We start from the raw sequence: 18,209 nt of genomic DNA, 5'->3' as shown, positions 1-18,209 counted from the left end.
CGTTCCCCCGGAACCATTTCACATTAAATAGAGTTCTGGGGGGGACCTATTTACCAGAAACACACGTGTGCCCATGTGAGAGAGCAACGATGGCTACCGAAGATGTACGGTCCATGCTGGAGGACTGCGTAAATAAATTGAATATAAACACTTCTCACACCGAAAACTTCCTAGAGTAAGTTCACACGTGTTAACATTTTCTTAAAAATGCATGTCTCAACATTGATGTCTTCTTGTTTTGCGAATGCTAGCATGTGTGATCATCAGTGTGAGAACTGGGTAGCTAGCAGGCTAGCACTTTTACAGTCTACTATCATGGCTAGCCACAGCATGCACACCGTTTTAATCAGTAAGCTGTGATCGGATAACTTGTGTTGTCCGATAAAGCTGGGATTCAAATGTGAATAAGTGTCGGTGGTGTATTGAAGTTTGAACAACACACAACACTGTAAAATCAACACATACACTGGGCCTAGCCTTGGATCAAGACTATCGTAGATTATCGAGTCTTGACTTTTACTGTCCTATATACGATAGTCTTGACTAGCACGCCCCATTGTGTTCTGCAGTTTCACCAGTAAAGCCCGTACTTCTCCGTACATGTACAAAATAAATATATAAAGGTGCTTACCCGGTTGCCCCAAATGTTAACTCGCGTTTCGGAGTCTTTGTGCAACGTATTAGTCCGTATTTTCCAATATATATGTGTTTTAATCCCGTCTGTGTCGGATTCTGTCAGAAATTCCCTGTATTCCTCAACGGACAGTAGTGACGGGCGCATCCGGTGAAAGCCGGAATAACACTCAATGTAAACGGGAAGTAAACTAGGGGGGGAATGGCGTTCGGCCACAGATGGGATTTAAACACTTTTTTTTATTGAAAAATACGGACTAATACATTGCACAAAGACTCCGAAGCGCGAGTTAACATTTGGGGCAACCGGGTAAGCGCATTATTTTTATTTTTTGTACATGTAAGGAGAAGTACGGGCTTTACTGGTGAAAGTGGAGGACAAACTGGGGGGTGCTAGCCAAGACTATCGTAGATACGAAAGTAAAAGTTAGACTCGATAAAAAATATATCTATGGTAGTCTTTATCCAAGGCTACAAAGAATGGACCTGTAGAGTCAAAAATCTTTAGGGTAAATTTTGTTCCATTTATAGGAATTAAATGAACACTGAAGATTTTACTGTGTAGCAACCTCAGACCATGTTGTTGATCATCAATCAAATCATCCGATTGTCACACATGTGACTGTAACAATGTTGTTTTCTTTCCCCACAGTCTTCAAGATGATGTGGCTGCAGACTTTACGTCGCTCGCAAAGGTTCTATATGACTTCCACAAGGGGCAGGAACCCGCGGATTGTAAAGGCAGCCCCTTGGAGCAGTTGGTGGTGGAGGACTTTGATGAGGAGCAGATCTGGCAGGAGCTGGAATTGCAGAACACTGCTGTGCTGAGGCATTTTGAGACTGTGGTCAATGACATTATCTCAGATGATGCATTGACCATCCTGGAGGAGAAAGAAGAGGAGAACGACAACATTGATGAGGAAATGGGGGAGGATATGGGTGAAGACGATGAAGAAGAAGAAGAGGAGGAGGAACCACACAGGAAGCCTAAGAAAAGGTCTGAGGATGGGGAAGGGGATTTCACAGATGAGGATTCTGATTTAGATTTTGACGTGGACGCTTTGGAAAAACGAGAGAAGCAAAGGAGACAGGCTGTAGGGAAGGCCTCTAAGGCCGCGGGAGTGCCCTCTGAGGTTGATGACAAGTTCTTCAAGCTGTCAGAGATGGAATCCTTTCTGGATGATATGGACAAGAAGGAAGAGAAGGAAGTGAAGGAGGGGGTGGAAGACGTAGACTATTTTCAGGACTTACCCTCGGATGATGATGATGATGATGATCTTGACCTAGATGAAGATGTTTCTGCCAAAAAACAGAAGAGAAACAAAGCTGTAAGTTTCAAGTAATTCCTTACCATCATGTTATACATAAAAGTATTTCACACAAATTTTTAAAATGGCAGATCTACAAACAGATTTTTTTAATGGGACTTTAGTACTTAATTGAATTACTAGACAAAAAAAAATACAAATTGATGATAAATCAGTTTAATATAAATTTGTATTGTAAAGTAGCAGCAATAGTGACACAGCGTTGATTCCAATTTATTACAGGTGAAGAGTTCCAGGAATCTTAAGTACAAAGACTTCTTTGATACTGTGGGAAGTGAAGCTGGTAAAGCAGACCACCAGTCAGAAGACGAGGATGACAGCATGGATGGCATGCAGGAAGACCCTGAAGAGGAAGATGATGAGGAGGAGGATGATGAAGACGAGTAAGTGTTGTTGTGTAAAATATAATTACACTAATTGTAATATGAATTGATAATTGGTGTTTGATGCCAGCAAATGTGCATTTATTCTGTACCAGGGATAAGGAGATGGGAGAGAAACGAGTGACCTTTAACCTTTCTGGAGAAAAGGAGCTTTCTGGAGAAGAGGAGAGCGAGGGAGAAGACATCGAGGACATTTTAGGAGGGAAGGGCCCAAACTCAGAAAAGTCTGCATACAAGTCTTCATTTGAGAAACGTCAAGAAAAGGTATCTTAGCTTGTCCTTTTTGTTATTTTATTGTATCTTTACATCCTCTTACGCTGAATTCACACCAATAGTGATGGTGTTTTTCCACTAGGTTTTTTTCAGCTAAATATGTTAGGTGTGTGCAAATCATCTGTAACCTTTGTGTGTACGCCAAGTGTACACAAAGTATTTCTTGATGATATACTTAGTTTGGTATGTCCATGTTTCATTCTAACTTGGAGCGGGGGGACCAGGCTTAGGCTACTCGATTCTGCGTTCATGTGGGGGAATAATAACATTAAGGCGCCTAACCGGATACTGATATTAGTTGGGGAATTTGTGGCCTAGACCGGATTACACTATTCAGTTTGGAATGAAAACCGGGCTTTCCGCCATTTGGAAATCCTGGTGACGTGAGGTTATCGGTGACAAAGTTTCCTCAACCTTTTTGCACTGCTTTTTGCTGGCTCCACCTCCTGTCAGAAGTCAGAACAAATCACTACTCACCATAGACGATGCGTGAAACCATGCCACATCCTCAGAATACAGAAACTGAATTTACAGTCAAAATGTTTCATTGTTTGATGTTTTTATGGTCTGGTCATGGTATACCAGTGTTGTTAGTTTACAGTTTATGTTAAATGTTGCCACTTACTGACTAGACCTTGATATAATGTGTCTAATATGGAAAACTAACAATCATATCAACTAGTCAACACGTACAGTAATAATACATTCTCTGATTCCTGCGTTCAGATGACAGAGAAGATCCAAGAGTTGGAGAAATCAGCGCTTTCAGATAAACCCTGGCAGTTGTCTGGAGAGGTGACAGCTCAGACGCGTCCAGAGAACAGCATGCTTGAGGAAGATGTGCAGTTTGATCAGCAATCAAGGCTGGGTAGGTGTGGCAATGCCATGTGTTCAATGTTCATGATGTTTGTGTGTACAAGAGACCGATGCATTGATTCCGTACCATTTTTGTGCTTTGTGTATACTTTCCTTTTCAGTTGAAATCATTAGTAATTTCTCTCTCTCTCTCCTAGCCCCTACTGTCACTGAGGAGACTACACTACAGCTAGAGGATATTATCAAACAGAGAATAAAAGATCAGGTCAGTATATGGATCCTACACATTACAATACTAATGTTTTACACTCGGAGTGTAAACATTGACCATTTCGTTCCTATATAGTATCAGGCTCAATATTAAAGCATGGTGACAGTTTCCATTCAAAGTCATTTTTGTTTCCTGTGCATCAAGATAACTCGGCTGCTTGCCATGCATATTGGTATAAAACCAAAGTCACTATCAATGCAAGGTACATGACAGAGCAGATGAATCACACTGTCGTGACAGAGGCTCTGAGTGTGTGTGGGTATGGCTGATTTAGGGGAGGGTCACACATGGGCGATGGCAGGGGGGTGGCTAACGCATGCCGAGGCGTCAAACCGTTGTGTGTAGAGTTTTGAACTTAATGCAACGACATGTGAAGCGCCACAACCGGAAGCTAACCTTGGCTCGCATAGAATGAATGTGAATGGGACGCGACTGTAATGCATGTGTGACCACATCCAGCCCAGAGTCTAAATAATTTGACTTGTTTTGTCTGCATAAATTGTCCATCGCCCACCCCAGCTTCCCATATCGATGCTATACCACAGCTCTTTGACTTCACTTGTTCTGTTTCAACAGGTGTTTGATGATGTGGTGCGTAAGAATAAACCCAAAGAGGACGCGTTTGAATACAAGAAGAGGTTAACATTGGACCATGAGAAGAGCAAGCTGAGCCTGGCACAGGTTTATGAGCAGGAGTACCTCAAGATGACACAGGTTTGTCTCCCTTTGTCTTCTCTACCATTGAGTCACTCAGAGACAGGCTGACGGTACTGCTCTGTGCCAAAAACTCACCCACCCACCAGATTTCATTTCAACTACAACACAAAAAGGTATAAGCTGGTCCCTTTTTCTTACATTTCAGGAAAAGACAGAGGAAGTAGAAAAACCAGCCCATGTGGAAATTCAGAAGCTTATGGACACACTTTTCCTGAAGCTTGATGCTCTTTCCAACTTCCATTTCACTCCCAAACCAGTAAGTTGATTTGACAGCTTTGATGTGAAATAATGACAAAACACAATTTCCTACAGCGAATATGGTCTTAAAATTCTTCCCATGTATCCTTGGGGGGGGGGGGGGGGGGGGGAGTAAAAGGTAAACAAGTACCACTCTTGCGGAAATTAACGGTAAATCAGAGAGTTGGCAACATGACTTTGAAAGACATTGTGGAAAGTCTTTAATAAGCCAGCAGAATGTACAGGCAATTTTTCAAATTCTCATTCTCTGGGTCTACCTAGTGTGAAAGACTTTTACATTTGATATGTAATTTACATATTGAAATGTATTTAGATGCATTACTATTTTATGCCTATTACTTCACCGTAGCTTTTTAATTTGTTATTGCATGCAGATTGATGAAAGTAATTCCTTGAGTCATCTGACGGATAATGTCATTTTATTAGAAATGGTTTCCTGAAGTTTTGCAATCCAAAAAGTTGCAAAGTAGTAATGAAAAGCTACACTCATACTTTCCATCCTGTTTCACAGCCTGTCCCTGAGGTCAAAGTGGTGTCTAACTTGCCTTCCATCGCCATGGAGGAGGTGGCTCCAGTCAGTGCTAGTGATGCTACTCTGTTGGCACCAGAGGAAGTCAAGGTTTGTCAGACGATATACCAGCACACAATGGATCTGATAGTGTTTTGTGTGTGTAGATTATTGACAATAATTCATCTCTAACCAAAGGAGAAGAGCAAAGCGGGTGACGTGCTTGGTGACACTGAGAAGACGTCAACAGACAAGAAGCGTGAGAGACGCAAGAAGAAGACAGTGAAGCGTGTCAAAATCAAGGAGAAGGAGAGGCGACAAAAGGAGAAGGAGGCCACTAGAGTTGGAGAGAACAAAAAGCCAACCAAAGCTGAGGTGGCACAAAACCTCCAGAAAATCACAAAAGGGGGCAAAGCCAAAATTCTTAAGGTTAGTGTCAGAGTGGTATTGAATAAAAATCACACCCACATATATCCTGTAGTACTGTTCAGCAGCATTGTCCTTCAAAGAGAATACGTGTCCTGTATGATAAACATGGTAAACTGAATAAGGCCATTGCTGAACTTAACACTGATAAACTTTCTTGTTGCAGGATGAAGGGAAAGACAAGGCTTTACGCTCCTCTCAAGCCTTCTTCTCTCAGCTGCAGGATCAGGTTAAAAGCCAAGTCAAAAGTATCAAGGACCAGGCCTTGAAGAAGAAGAAGAAACATAAAGAAGTTTCTGTTGGCAAACTCAAATTATAGTTATGTTGTGACGTTGAAGTAGATGGAAGGAGTTGATATTTGCACGCTAGATTACAGCTCCTAATACCTTATTGACTAGAAATATTTCCACCCAACAGGGTCTTCATCAGGCATTTGCCTGAGTTGAAAACAATTACAAAACATAAACCCTACTCATTTACTGCCTATGTTGGACTTTTCTACCGGTGGGGTGGATTATGGGGGAGGGTGTCACCTGATGCTGTTTGGTAGCGTTGAGTGGGGGCACCCTTAGTTCAGTTCAAAGATAATGCAAGCACATCCAAGGGAATTTTGACGGGTGCTGGATAAAAGAGAGACAACAACCGCACACCATTTTGAATGTTCCCACAGTGTATTTATTAAACGAGCAACGTCAAAACGCTGTTCATTTAATAAATACACGTGACTAATACACTGATTTAAGAGGGTGTGAGAATAATGTATTGTATTTTTTTAGGGTGGAGAATAATGCCCTTTAGATCTGAGGCAGGAATGTGAATGAAACCAGTTGGGAGTACCTCTCTTCCTGGACACGGATATATGCAGTTTAACCTTGATGAGAATAGAACTCCAGTCCAGTCCACTCTACGCACAGCATACTCATGTCCTCCCTACGGAAAGGGAAAGTGGGTATTTTTGTCACTGGATATTTGCACATTATGTGAAATTTGTCCTCTGCATTTAACCCATCCCAACTATTAGGAGCAGTGGGTTCTATTTATCCCATTTTGGGTGGGAACCCCTTTTTGTAACTGTACCTTTCAGGACGGGAACCCCTTTTGGGGTTCCAGTTGCTATGTACAGTATATTGCTACATACATTTTTTTTGTAATTTTTGAATAAATATTTTAAGTTTTGGTCAGGATTTAGGCGTTTTTAGAATCGGCCTCGGGTCTAAATGGGTTATACAGCGCCCAGGGAGCAGTTGGGGGTTGACAGCACAAAGATCTGGCATGTGTCTATTGTCTAATGAAGACCCTATTCACAAGTCTAAAGGTGTATAAGGTGGGTGAAATTCTAAAATGTCATTCAAGTATTGAGAGCTTTAGTGTTCGCAACTGCGGATATCCTTTTCTACTTTACTGTGCTTCAGTTGAGTGATAATTTCATTGTACAGATTTGTTTTTGTTATTTCATTTTTTTTCTTTTTTAAGAAACTTGCAATATCTTAACCAGACAGTAAAAAGAAAATAATGTGCCCTGAGTTGTTTTAAATGTGTATGTAGAATGACTGAGGGTGTAAATCTGTTCTAATAAAGTTTATATGGTGAAAATACTGTATCTTTCTCACGTGGGTTCCTTTGATAGACACCTCGGAAGACATGACCTGGCAGGTTTGGATTTGCACACTAAAGCAAGAATGCATACATTTACATTTTCATAAGCAAGTAGTTGGAGATGGGTATAAAAAGAAGAGAGAGAGAGAAAAAAAAGCCAATACATTATGTTGTCAGTATTGCTTTCCTACCATATTGAGAACCAAGCACAATCTCCTTGTTGACCTTCAAGATTTATTTTTCTTAAAATTATGGTGATGCCAGAAGGTCTTAAACGTTTAAACTAATGTCAAATCATATGGGAGTAACGGACTGCAATCCTACAATTGGAATCTATAAGTCTAGCGGGCTTGTAATAATAGAACATTTAATGTGAAGGAAGGAAGCAGTGGTGGGAAAAAGTAGTCACTTTTGTTATTTAAGTAAAAGTATCAATACTGCAATGTAGAAGTACTCTGTTACAACTAAAAGGTAAAGGTACAAAAGTATTGGTATCAAAATATACTTAAAGTACAAAAGTAAAAGTACTCGTTATGCAGAATGTCCCAAGTTTTCAAATGTATAAAAATCTATTGAAATTAGCAGATTTAGCAGGCTCAATATTGAACTTAAGGTACAGGACTTAAGGAAATGTAGTTACTTTCCACCACTGGAAGGAAGTAGCCTCGTTCCCAGCCTTAGCTCCTGTGTGTTTTCATTTTGTGCACCAAGTCAGTGTGTATAGCCTGGTAAACCCTCCCTCCGGAAATCTCAATTCTATTTGATTCCTGGAGTGAGTCTGGCATGAACCGCCTCTCTGCAATATTGGCTGTGTATGCCAAACGGCCGCGCCTATCAGCGTCGTCGCTCATTGTTCTGTGATTGACAGCTTACGTTGGCCAATCAGGTGGCGAGTTCGAGTGAGCCCAAAACACGAACGGCAGCCATCTTTTTCTTGTGCGGCCAATTCTCCGCTATTTTTTGACTTCAAAAAGCTCTCTAACTTCTATTTTGAGGCACGGAATTTACTTATAAGATATCGTTTGGATAGAATTTAGTTGTTTAACTTCATATATGTGGTCAATTAATCATGACAAAGCCTATTTAAAAAAAAAAAATTTGAGAACCGGTAGGGGCGGGCAGTGACACCATTGTACCCGAAAAAGGCAACCCATTTTGGGTATGGCTGTCTCAAAAGTCCCGTCGCGTCACATTAAGACTGGTGAACTGCTGATTGGCTGAAGGGGAAAAATTATCATTGGCTGAAGGGGTTGTCAGTCAACGGTATTACTCCCGCCCAACTCCAGCACAGCCAATATTGCAGACAGGCGGATCATGCCAGACTCACTCCTGAAATGAAATGGAATTGAGATTTCCGGAGGGAGGGTTTACCAGGCTAAGTGTGTATGGATGTAAACATTATCAGCAGCGCACTCTAGTGGTGAATAGAATTCAAGCCGCCCACAAAAAATACCCATGACGTAACGAATGGATCATATTCAGTGTTGCCATGACGGCTTATTATAAGCTATTTTGGGCTTCTTTTTCTGTAAAGTTGCTTGTAAAATATCGGTAGCTGCGGGTTGCGGTTTTAATTTAATTTTGGGCTTGTTTCTAAAGTGTAGGTGCTAATTTGGGCTTGTTGCCTAATGTTGTTTAAACCAGTGGTTCTCAAACATTTTCACGTCAAGGACCCCCAAATTAAATGTCCACACGGACCACCAAACAAGATTTGTGTTCAAATGTAAAATTAAAAAAATAATGTTGTTGAAAATAGCAGATCTACAAGCTCACAAAGCGTCGTGATGTGACGCGTTGTCACTTTGACCTTGTCGATCTGCTTTTTTCAAACAGCCGGGTCCGTCTCATGTGCTCATGTGACCTAAGTTGCTTCTTTTGGGCTTGTTTTCCTAGACCTGGTTGCTTATTTCTCTCACAAAATATGGCAACACTGATCATATTCCATTCACGGAAGTGAAACGCCAGACAGACAGAAACCAGAAACGCAACAACGACCCAAAATAAGTTGACGTTTACCAGACTTTCCTGAGGATTCCTACAGGTACTGTCGCTGTCGGGTGTTTATTTAATATGGCTATGAACTGTTAACGGCTTCACTCTGTATTTCTGTCTTCCAGATAATGTTGCACCTTGGCTTTAACCAGACTCAAACCTCTGTTACTTCAGTTAGCCTGATGTTAGCTAAGGTAGCTAGCAGCTAATAACGGCTAGCCAGCTTCAGTTAGCTGCACATTAACTCTCCAGTACGTATTGTAACCTTTCCGTCGTTATCAGATAATAGTATTATCTATATTATCACAATACATACATTGTGGGGAAATAAGGGACAAGCTAGTTAACCATGTTAACCTAAAGTCTCTACTTAGCCGGTTACAGTAGTGTTGTCGAGTAATGTTGACAAGCTAGTTGAGTGAGTTTGTTTGTGTGTCTGTTATTAGTGGTCATGCTCACATGATGTCATGACTCACCGGAGGTGTACAACCAGTGGTGGAAAAAGTACTCAAATGTTTTAAGTAAAAGTATCGATACTGCAATGAAGACATACTCTGTTACAAGCAAAAGTTCGGAATTTCAACATTTACTTGATTAAAAGTACAAGATTGGTATCAAAATATACCCCAAAAGTAAAAATACTCATTATGCAGAATGTCCCATTTCACAAGTTTTCAAATGTATAAAATGTATTAAAAGATATTTAGAAAATAGCAGATCTTCAAGCTCATAATGTGTTGCTGTTGCTATCGCGATTCGCGACGCATGAACTTGTAGATCGGCTCTTTTCAAATGGCCGAAATGTATATAGGGCTGAAGTGGTTAATGTATGTAATAATAATCGAAATCTTCAAAGTAACTAGCAACTAAAGTTTTTAAATAATTGTAGTGGAGTAAAAGTACAATATTTGCCTCTGATGTGTAGTGGAGTAGAAGTAAAAGTACTGGAAATTGATAATACTCAAGTAAAGTACAAAAACCTCAAAATTGTACTTAAGTGCTGTACTTAAGTAAATGTACTTAGTTACTTTCCACCACTGATGGTAGTGATAGTGACTGAGTGACGGGCAGCTCTTTCCCATCATCCTGTCCTCAGAGAAACTAAGCATCATGCTGGGAGGAGGCTTCAAAGCAGAGAGGCTGCGGGTCAACCTGCGGCTGGTCATCAACCGGCTTAAACTCTTGGAGAAAAAGAAGAGTAAGTTAAACCCGTTCCACTCTTACTTACTTAGCTTTGGATCAGGACTGTCATAGGTTTATTTTTATCGATTCTGACATTTGTGTATCTATGACAGTCTTGGACACTTTCACCAAATAGTGTTTAGAGTTCTGTGTTTAACCCTATTTAGACCAGGAACCCCTATGCCTATATGTACCTTTCAATCCGGGAACTCCTTTTGGGGTAGTTGTTGCTCTGTACTGTATATAGCAGGGTTTTTTTTCTCTAGAAAACTTAGGTCAGGATTTAGAAAGCGTTTTTAGAATCGGCCTCAGGTCTAAATGGGTTGAGGGCGGCCCGTACGTCTCCATAAATGTACAAATTAAAGATATAAAGTGCATACCCCAAAGCTTACCGGACCATAAAGGCATTGAACACAGAACTCCAAACTCTTATTTGTGGAAAGTCACCAGACTGTCATAGTTATACAAATGTCAGAATCAATAGAATAAATCTATGACTTGATCCAAGGCTACACTCTTACTGAACAATTAGCAGTACATAAAATCCTCAGTGTTCGTTTTACTCTGAGAGTGTACAAATGGACTCTTTTTGGTCTATTTGGTTCCATTGTACACTCTCAAGAGTTCAAAATTGATGTTAAAAGTAATTTTTCATGGTAGGCCTAACTGTGCCCTCTTTCTCTGTTTGTCTGATTTAATGTGAACTCTAGCGGAGCTAGCCCAGAAGGCAAGAAAGGAGATCGCAGATTACCTGTCATCAGGGAAGGACGAGCGGGCGCGGATTCGTGTTGAGCACATCATCAGAGAGGACTACCTGGTGGAAGCCATGGAGATCCTGGAGCTATACTGTGACTTACTGTTGGCACGCTTTGGCCTTATTCAGTCCATGAAGTGAGTGGCTTGGCTAACAGATGCTCATAATGTATTAAATGAAAAGACGCAGGACAATGCTTTTAGGACCAGTAGGCACTAACCTTTTCACTTCCTTGTCACCGTTGTGCCCATGGCTGCTCTCTTCCTTCAACCCTTTTTCCTGTCAGGGAGCTTGACCCTGGCCTACAGGAAGCTGTATCCACCCTTATCTGGGCCGCTCCCCGTCTGCAGTCAGAGGTGGGAGAACTCAAAATAGTAAGTATATATTTATTGTTATTTAGACGTTGGCTAGTCTTTTTTTTTAAGTCGGCCTATCTCTTCCATAATCTTTGAATGCTCCAAAGACGGAGGAAGGAACTAAGGAAGCTGTCATCTTCCTCTGGAAAAGCTCTCCACACCGGAAAATGTATTTTAAAATGTCTTATTAAACATTGTAAAAATATATTTTTGAATTAACGTTTCTGCTCAGCAGCTAGCTATCTAGGCGTTTCACCTCATTTGTTTTCTAGTAGGAGTTATTCACTCAAACCCTATATACCTTGTTGGGAGACCCCGCTCATCCCTTAACAGGGCCCTCTCCTTTCCCCCCTCTACACCAGATCTCTTTGCCAAAAATAGCTGATCTATAATGTGAGCTTGTAGATGAGCTATATTTGCAGAATTTGCAGAATTCCACCTTATTTACTACTCGAAAGCATTTGGAAATTGCAGGAGCCAACCCATCTTTCTTGAGACTAGCCTTTAACAGACCGACAACTGTACAGAATATAACCTATGCAATTTTACTCGAATGTAAAGGCTTGGTGGATTGACAATTTGATCTCCCTGCTTTTCTTGCAGGTTTCTGACCAGCTGTGTGCAAAATACAGTAAGGAGTATGGCAAGCTATGCAGGACAAACCAGATTGGCACCGTCAATGACAGGGTAGGTGTTTTATCCCCATGACTCTTTTCATTGTGTCCAAGAGTGTAGAGGCAGAACATTGAACCACATGTCCAATCTTGATTATTTTAGCTGATGCACAAATTGAGTGTGGAGGCCCCGCCTAAGATCCTGGTGGAGCGCTACTTGATTGAGATCGCCAAGAACTACAATGTGCCCTATGAGCCAGACGCCATGGTCAGGGTGAGATATCTCTGCTTTCTAACTTTAGAAAACTTCATGAGGTATAAAGTCACGAGCCGTCACACATTCCTTTTGATGATACAGTTCGACATAAGGTGCCAAACTGTAGAACAAACGTAATAACCAATGGCCTCCTCTGACCATGTGGTTTTCTCTGCAGCCTGAGCTCTGTCCTGGTGAGGAGGCAGACTTGATTGACGTGGACACTGACAATATAAATAGGAGGGGTGGTGGAGGAGGAGGAGGAGGAGGAGGAGGTGGTGGAGGAGGAGGTGGAGGTTTCACTGCTGGTGCTATGCCCATGCCAATGCCCATGCCAATGCCAACAGCGTTCAACTATCCTTCTCCCAAAGGAGCAGTAAGTCATCCTGGTTCATTATGTTGATGCCATCTCTCTGTCAGAGAGAGAGAGGGAGACATTGACAAATACATAGTATTCCAATTCTTTGTTCTGATTATGAACATGTCTTTTTTTTGTTTATTTGTTCTCCAGGAGCCCTTTGGTGCCCCTGTTGGGACCTACAACAGTTTTAACAACTTCCAGCCCGGAGGAGGGCCACCTCAGTTGCCCAGCTGTCCCCCCACGTATGAGTCTGTAAGTGACTGAGCCCTTCGAACCCTTGCCCCCCACTCCTTCCTGATCCAGCCACTGCACTCAGATGGACAGATGGACAGGGCACCACTCAGGGAAGAGCAGTTCATTTTAGCTTGTCTGTCACCTGACTTTTCTTCTGCAGTCCTATGTCAACATAATGGCCTCTAGTTTGACGGTGATAGTGTTAATGTTTAATGGTTTTGCAAGTTTGACACATAGCAGCAGTATCGGTACAGCTGGCACTGACAGATTAAAAAGATGGGGCTGATGAAAAAGGAAAAGCCACCACAAGAACACTGGCTTTTACTCCAATTTATATCAGTATTTTAGGTTCAATGTGTGCCCTATCCAGTCAACGTTGTTCTCCAAATAAAGAGGGAGAATTATGTAATATTTGTTTGCTGGGTAGATATGGCTTTCATTAGTAAGACTTGAACGTTGTCGGTGGGAAATTGCTGACACGCCCACATCAGGAATGCCACAAACCATAGCGCGGGTGTTGGCGCCGTTGGGAGATTTCGTTCATGTCTGCATGGAACTCGGATAAAACACTGACTGCACTGATTAGTTGGCACTGTTTGTGCCAGGTTATTGCCCTCAAACTAGAGGCCACATAGTCTTTTAGGTTTTGGATCTAAGATACACTTATGTAGTATATGAACTGCTTATTACTAACCATGTACTCAATAAATGCGTGAGTGTGTATTTATGGAGAACAGGCCAGAGTGTACATACTGTTTTGGCCAGGGGATAAAATGCTCCACATAAGGTTTAGTTAAGGAATGCTTAGATTTATTTCAATTTGCTTTGTCACATGCCACCTACCTTGAAGGTGATCGCTTTTCCCAGGAATGCAATGGCTGGATTTCCTTCTCTTTTTTCTCTCCATTATAATGATAAGGACCTACTGGCTCACCTGCTGCTGTCATAGAATTGAATGATTGTCATTTTCATTACTAACCTCCTTAAAACATCAATTTTGATGTGAGTAGACGTTTGTCTCTAATGCATTATGGATATGTTTCAGATTGATGATCTATCTCTCAAACCCTCTGGTCCTTCCCAGGCAATGGGTGAGTTCTGTTGGCTTTCAAAAGTTACAGATATTTGGGTGTTGTGTAAATTGAGAAAAGTGTAATGATTGTTAAGTTGAGTTGTCCTTTTAATTATTGTACCTTCCAATATTCTATTGTGTGGTATTTAAATTTTCATTGACTCCACTCGTACTGAACTCGTCTGACCATTGTTGTGTACATTTACCATTTTACACTGCATATTGACTCTTGAGTTAGGTATGTAATTGTAAGGTTGTGTGCATCCCTCTGATTGTGGTGTTCTATCTTATTCTCCAGCGTCTGGCCCCTCAGGTCAGATCTATGACAATAGTGCTCTGCCGGAGCTCCCCTCCGTTCCTGACACGCTGCCTACGTCGTCCTTCGGCAGGAACACCACCTCCTCCGACGACATTGACTTTGACGACTTGTCACGGCGCTTCGAAGAGCTGAAGAGGAAGACCTAAGTCACCGGGAGTGCTGCTGCTGCTGCCCTACACGTGCTACTCTGTCGTCATCTCCACAGAGCCAGGCCAGGAAAACTGTTAACCACTCTTTAATCACATACGGATTGTCCCTCCCTCCATTCTCTCCCTTCACTTCACAGTGAAGATGTCTTCACTGAAATCTCACACAGATCTTCTCAAGCTTAACTTTACCTCATTCAGACAAACGCTAACCAGCTCACTAAGGGTGTGGTCGTTCACTCAGCTGTGTAGTCTGTAGAAATATCAATGAAAGCATGAGTGAGCAGTGCATTTTTACACAATCAAAATGACTGAGTGAAACAGGCGCTTTGGATATTTAGTGGTTTATCTCGGCTATGGTTTAACATTTTCCCATTTGTCTCTGTCACTTCTTGTTTGGACTTATGTTTTCTATCATTAAATTACTCTTTTTTTTTTTTCTTTTTTTTTTCTTCAGGGAGTGGTTCACAGTTGTTGCAATTTACATACTCTGATATTATCCAGCATTTTTTTGGTATAGCTCTCATCTACCGCTGTGACACATAACCAGTCAAACCAGCCTGCCCAGTCTTACCAGGTTTGTCACGTTGTCAGGGAAGTAGGTATTGGGTAATCCAATCTGTACATCCCCTGTTTGGTCAAGTTGGCCACAGTTTGTTGCAGTTAGATTGAAAGGACTATCCCAGATAATGAATGTGCAAGGAAGCCATAGGTTCACACTCGTTCACAATAATACATCTCTGTGACTTTAGAAACACTGAGGTTCTTACACTCCAAGGTGCATTCAGTGAGATGACGTAAAGCACTTGTCAACAATGTCTTCTCTATCCCCCCCCTGTGGTGCATGTAAAATATTTGCTTCCATCTTTGGCCTAATATGTTTGCATTAACATTTAGGGAGCCTTTTTGCAAAAGCTCATGGTGACACGTTAAATTTCGTTTCAGACATATCTGTCCATTTGGTGTCAAGATGCTGACTGTTTTTTTTCCCTTGTGTCCCCCCCCAATGTAATATCTTAAGGTGGTATATAATGTATTATACAATGCTACAGATACACTTATTTAAATGAATGATTGATCTAACTGTAAAGCTAAAACATTTTGGTGGGCGGATGTTAAAAATTTTAATTTTGATTTTGTTTTATATACCGTTCTAACACAATAAAGCTTTTCAGTTTTACCACAAGCTTGCACTTTATGTACTTGTGAATGTGGCCAAAGACAACCAACACAAGATTGATGGTCGGGGGTGGGTGGGTCTATCTGATTGATTCATTTGATGTACATGTTTCCCCCAAATATATTCGGATTATTGTCCTTACCGTTTAGTGGTAAAGGGAAAGAGTGATTTCTTTGTGCATGTGTCATACAGTATACATCCTTAAATTGCCTTAGCTTAATTTCTCATCAGAGGCCTTGCCTATCTGCATAGACATACTATTGATTAATGTAGAGGTTTTATAAATGTTTTTCTCTGTAAACAAAATTCTTTGTTTTGAACTTAAAGACAACAAAAACAACTACCGCTGGACTGGTAATAGGAGGTGACTTAACATAATCTTGGTAGCTATCTTGATGTTAACGTCTCATAAGATTGACATTCAGGCCTAATATGTTGTCGACACCACAGCCACTTATATGATAAATGCAAGGTGGCCTTGTTTTTTTATTTTATACTGTGTGTATATATAGCAGTCTTTTGAAGGAAAATTATGCTATTGGAAGCTTTTTCAACCATTCTGTATGTACACAGTACATAGAAAAGAAGACACTATTGAACTGTTCTGTGCGCATTTATTTGTTTTTAGGCTTTTAAGTTGGACTGTTTAGGAATTCATTGTAACAGATATGTCCTTATATCTTAATTAATCTAAATTCATACAATGTTTTTTCTGCCTACTAAGAAGATGGTTTAATAAAAGGCAATTTGGAATGGAAATACTGGTATGAAGTCCATATGAATTATTTGATTAGAATGCAAAATTAAATGTTTTATTTGATGTGGATAGCATCAGTGTATTGTTAGCGATAGACAGAAGGGGGCCTCAGCAGCTTACTGTATTACTTTCCAATATTCTTCAAGACCACAAGTTTGAAGTGCGTGTGTGTGCGCGCGCGTGTGTGTCACACAGTATATATGTCCAGGATGGAGCTGTTCTACATATCACGGTTCCAGACATTGATCTTTATTGGCACTAAAATGCCAGAGGAGATTGACATCACTCCAACTGTTGCCCACGGGTCTCCTCCTTACTATGTACTGAATTTTACTAGGCATGATTTAATTTCTTATCTTTTTAAAATGCAGCCCATTGCACTATGCCTTAGCACATAAAGGTTATTTCAGCAATTAGGCAGTCATCCTGACATATTGGTTGTATGATACCTTATAGTCAGGGGATATTAAAAACGGCCATAGACATCCTTTTCCAGGTATACTTTTTGTGTAAAAAGCCCATTGAGATTGGGCTGTTTTTAGCCCAAGGAGTGGTTTTGGTGCAAAACAAATGCTTGCAATGGATTCAGAATCATAAAAACACCCTAGTTTGCCCCCTCACATGCTACTTAAAACAGAATTGAATTTAGATTTTTCCCCCCCCCCTGCATAAGGTTATGGTGGGTACCCCAACTTTCAGGAGCTGTCAAAAATTCCCCTAGGGAAACTGCATTTCAGTCTTTGTGAGATGTGTTACTAGACACTTTTACAAACACATTGGTGAAGATTTTTTTTGGTAAGGAATTTATTCCAAGATTGGACATTTTTCTGCTAATATCCCCTGACTATTAAGCAAGTTACATGTACAGTATGTAGATGTAACACCCGGGATTCAAACCCCGGTCTACCGCCCGGGAAGGGACACTAAAAAGCCAAACATCTCCCACCTGGCCTGGATAGGCTTTTGGTCTTCACTTCAGGCAGACGCTCTGAGCCACTACATAGGCTCTCATTCCTGTGTGGACAGTCCTGTCTGATAAGTAGATTTCAGTAGTATTTATTGAAGGGATATCCCCATGAAATGCAGCATCTCCTTTACGAGGGGGTCCCCTAAAAACATGAACAACAGGGTAAAACCTAGAGGGGGTTGGGGGTTAATGACTAGTAGTGAGTGCTGGTAACATTCATATGCAAGTCTGAGCTGACATAGCTACATGCAGTAGCGGACAAAGTACTCAACCCCAGTACTTGAGTCAAAATATAGATAATCCGGGTCAGCTATAACTCAACTATGTGTGAAAGTTACTCTGTCAAATTTGTACTTGAAATATAGTTCTGGAGCACTTGCTTTTAAAAATACTTAAAGGTCAACGTACATACTTTTAGAAATACTTATTTATTCAAAAGCACACATTAGAAACTACATTATGCTCCAGTGTAATTTATTTGACGTTTCGAGCCAAGGTTCTTTGTCAGGTCAAACTCGAGATGTGTGTACCCAACCCACATACAGTAAATAGGCATCCACAGGTCATGTCCCAAGTTCCAATTAACCACTTTTTATAACTTTGGAACTTAGGCTTCCTTTCTAACTCTTGTTGCCCAAGATTAAGCTACCTGATTATGCAAATCTCGCTCTAGATTTGAGTAATCATGCTTCTATGTCCAGTTGTCCACTTGTGATTTTTACACAGCTGTTGTGTTATGGATATGTAAATGTTGAACTGCATGCATTTTACCTTTTGACCTCATTATTCTAGTGTGTTGTTCCAACCACT

At 40.9% G+C, this 18,209-nt stretch overlaps 2 protein-coding genes across 3 annotated transcripts; both read left to right on the top strand.

Moving 5' to 3' along the window:
* The first annotated feature begins 68 nt into the window (after positions 1-68).
* Positions 69-7,211, top strand: mphosph10 (M-phase phosphoprotein 10 (U3 small nucleolar ribonucleoprotein)). Its single transcript, XM_080429575.1, has 11 exons — positions 69-175; positions 1,286-1,961; positions 2,184-2,344; positions 2,440-2,608; positions 3,344-3,485; positions 3,631-3,698; positions 4,281-4,418; positions 4,567-4,677; positions 5,191-5,298; positions 5,386-5,616; positions 5,780-7,211. The coding sequence occupies exons 1-11, from the start codon at positions 90-92 to the stop codon at positions 5,930-5,932; spliced, it is 2,043 nt and encodes a 680-aa protein (XP_080285701.1). The 5' UTR covers positions 69-89; the 3' UTR covers positions 5,933-7,211.
* A 1,926-nt stretch (positions 7,212-9,137) lies between these two features.
* ist1 (IST1 factor associated with ESCRT-III) lies at positions 9,138-16,434 on the top strand. 2 transcript variants are annotated; one of them, XM_080441812.1, is made up of 10 exons: positions 9,138-9,250; positions 10,298-10,399; positions 11,094-11,274; positions 11,424-11,511; positions 12,097-12,180; positions 12,271-12,381; positions 12,542-12,739; positions 12,875-12,976; positions 14,004-14,049; positions 14,329-16,434. In XM_080441812.1, the coding sequence occupies exons 2-10, from the start codon at positions 10,312-10,314 to the stop codon at positions 14,493-14,495; spliced, it is 1,065 nt and encodes a 354-aa protein (XP_080297938.1). In that variant the 5' UTR covers positions 9,138-9,250; positions 10,298-10,311; the 3' UTR covers positions 14,496-16,434. The 2 variants fall into 2 exon arrangements, with proteins under 2 accessions (XP_080297938.1, XP_080297939.1); XM_080441813.1 differs by having other exon boundaries at positions 9,171-9,250; positions 10,273-10,399.
* The last annotated feature ends 1,775 nt before the right edge of the window (positions 16,435-18,209 follow it).

The sequence above is a fragment of the Gymnoscopelus braueri genome (genome assembly GCF_963280865.1).
Source record: "Gymnoscopelus braueri genome assembly, chromosome: 1".
NCBI classification, from domain to species: Eukaryota; Metazoa; Chordata; class Actinopteri; order Myctophiformes; family Myctophidae; genus Gymnoscopelus; species Gymnoscopelus braueri.
Note: the sequence above shows the minus strand (reverse complement) of the source record. Positions and strands in the feature narration are given on the sequence as shown.

Excerpts from the sequence above, each read along its gene's own strand:
- mphosph10 (XM_080429575.1), top strand. The coding sequence starts at position 90 with ATGGCTACCGAAGATGTACGGTCCATGCTGGAGGACTGCGTAAATAAA. Across the intron at positions 1,962-2,183 it reads AACAGAAGAGAAACAAAGCT|GTGAAGAGTTCCAGGAATCT; the intron begins GTAAGTTTCAAG and ends AATTTATTACAG. Across the intron at positions 2,345-2,439 it reads GAGGAGGATGATGAAGACGA|GGATAAGGAGATGGGAGAGA; the intron begins GTAAGTGTTGTT and ends ATTCTGTACCAG.
- ist1 (XM_080441812.1), top strand. The coding sequence starts at position 10,312 with ATGCTGGGAGGAGGCTTCAAAGCAGAGAGGCTGCGGGTCAACCTGCGG. Across the intron at positions 10,400-11,093 it reads ACTCTTGGAGAAAAAGAAGA|CGGAGCTAGCCCAGAAGGCA; the intron begins GTAAGTTAAACC and ends TGTGAACTCTAG. Across the intron at positions 12,977-14,003 it reads GTCCCCCCACGTATGAGTCT|ATTGATGATCTATCTCTCAA; the intron begins GTAAGTGACTGA and ends GATATGTTTCAG.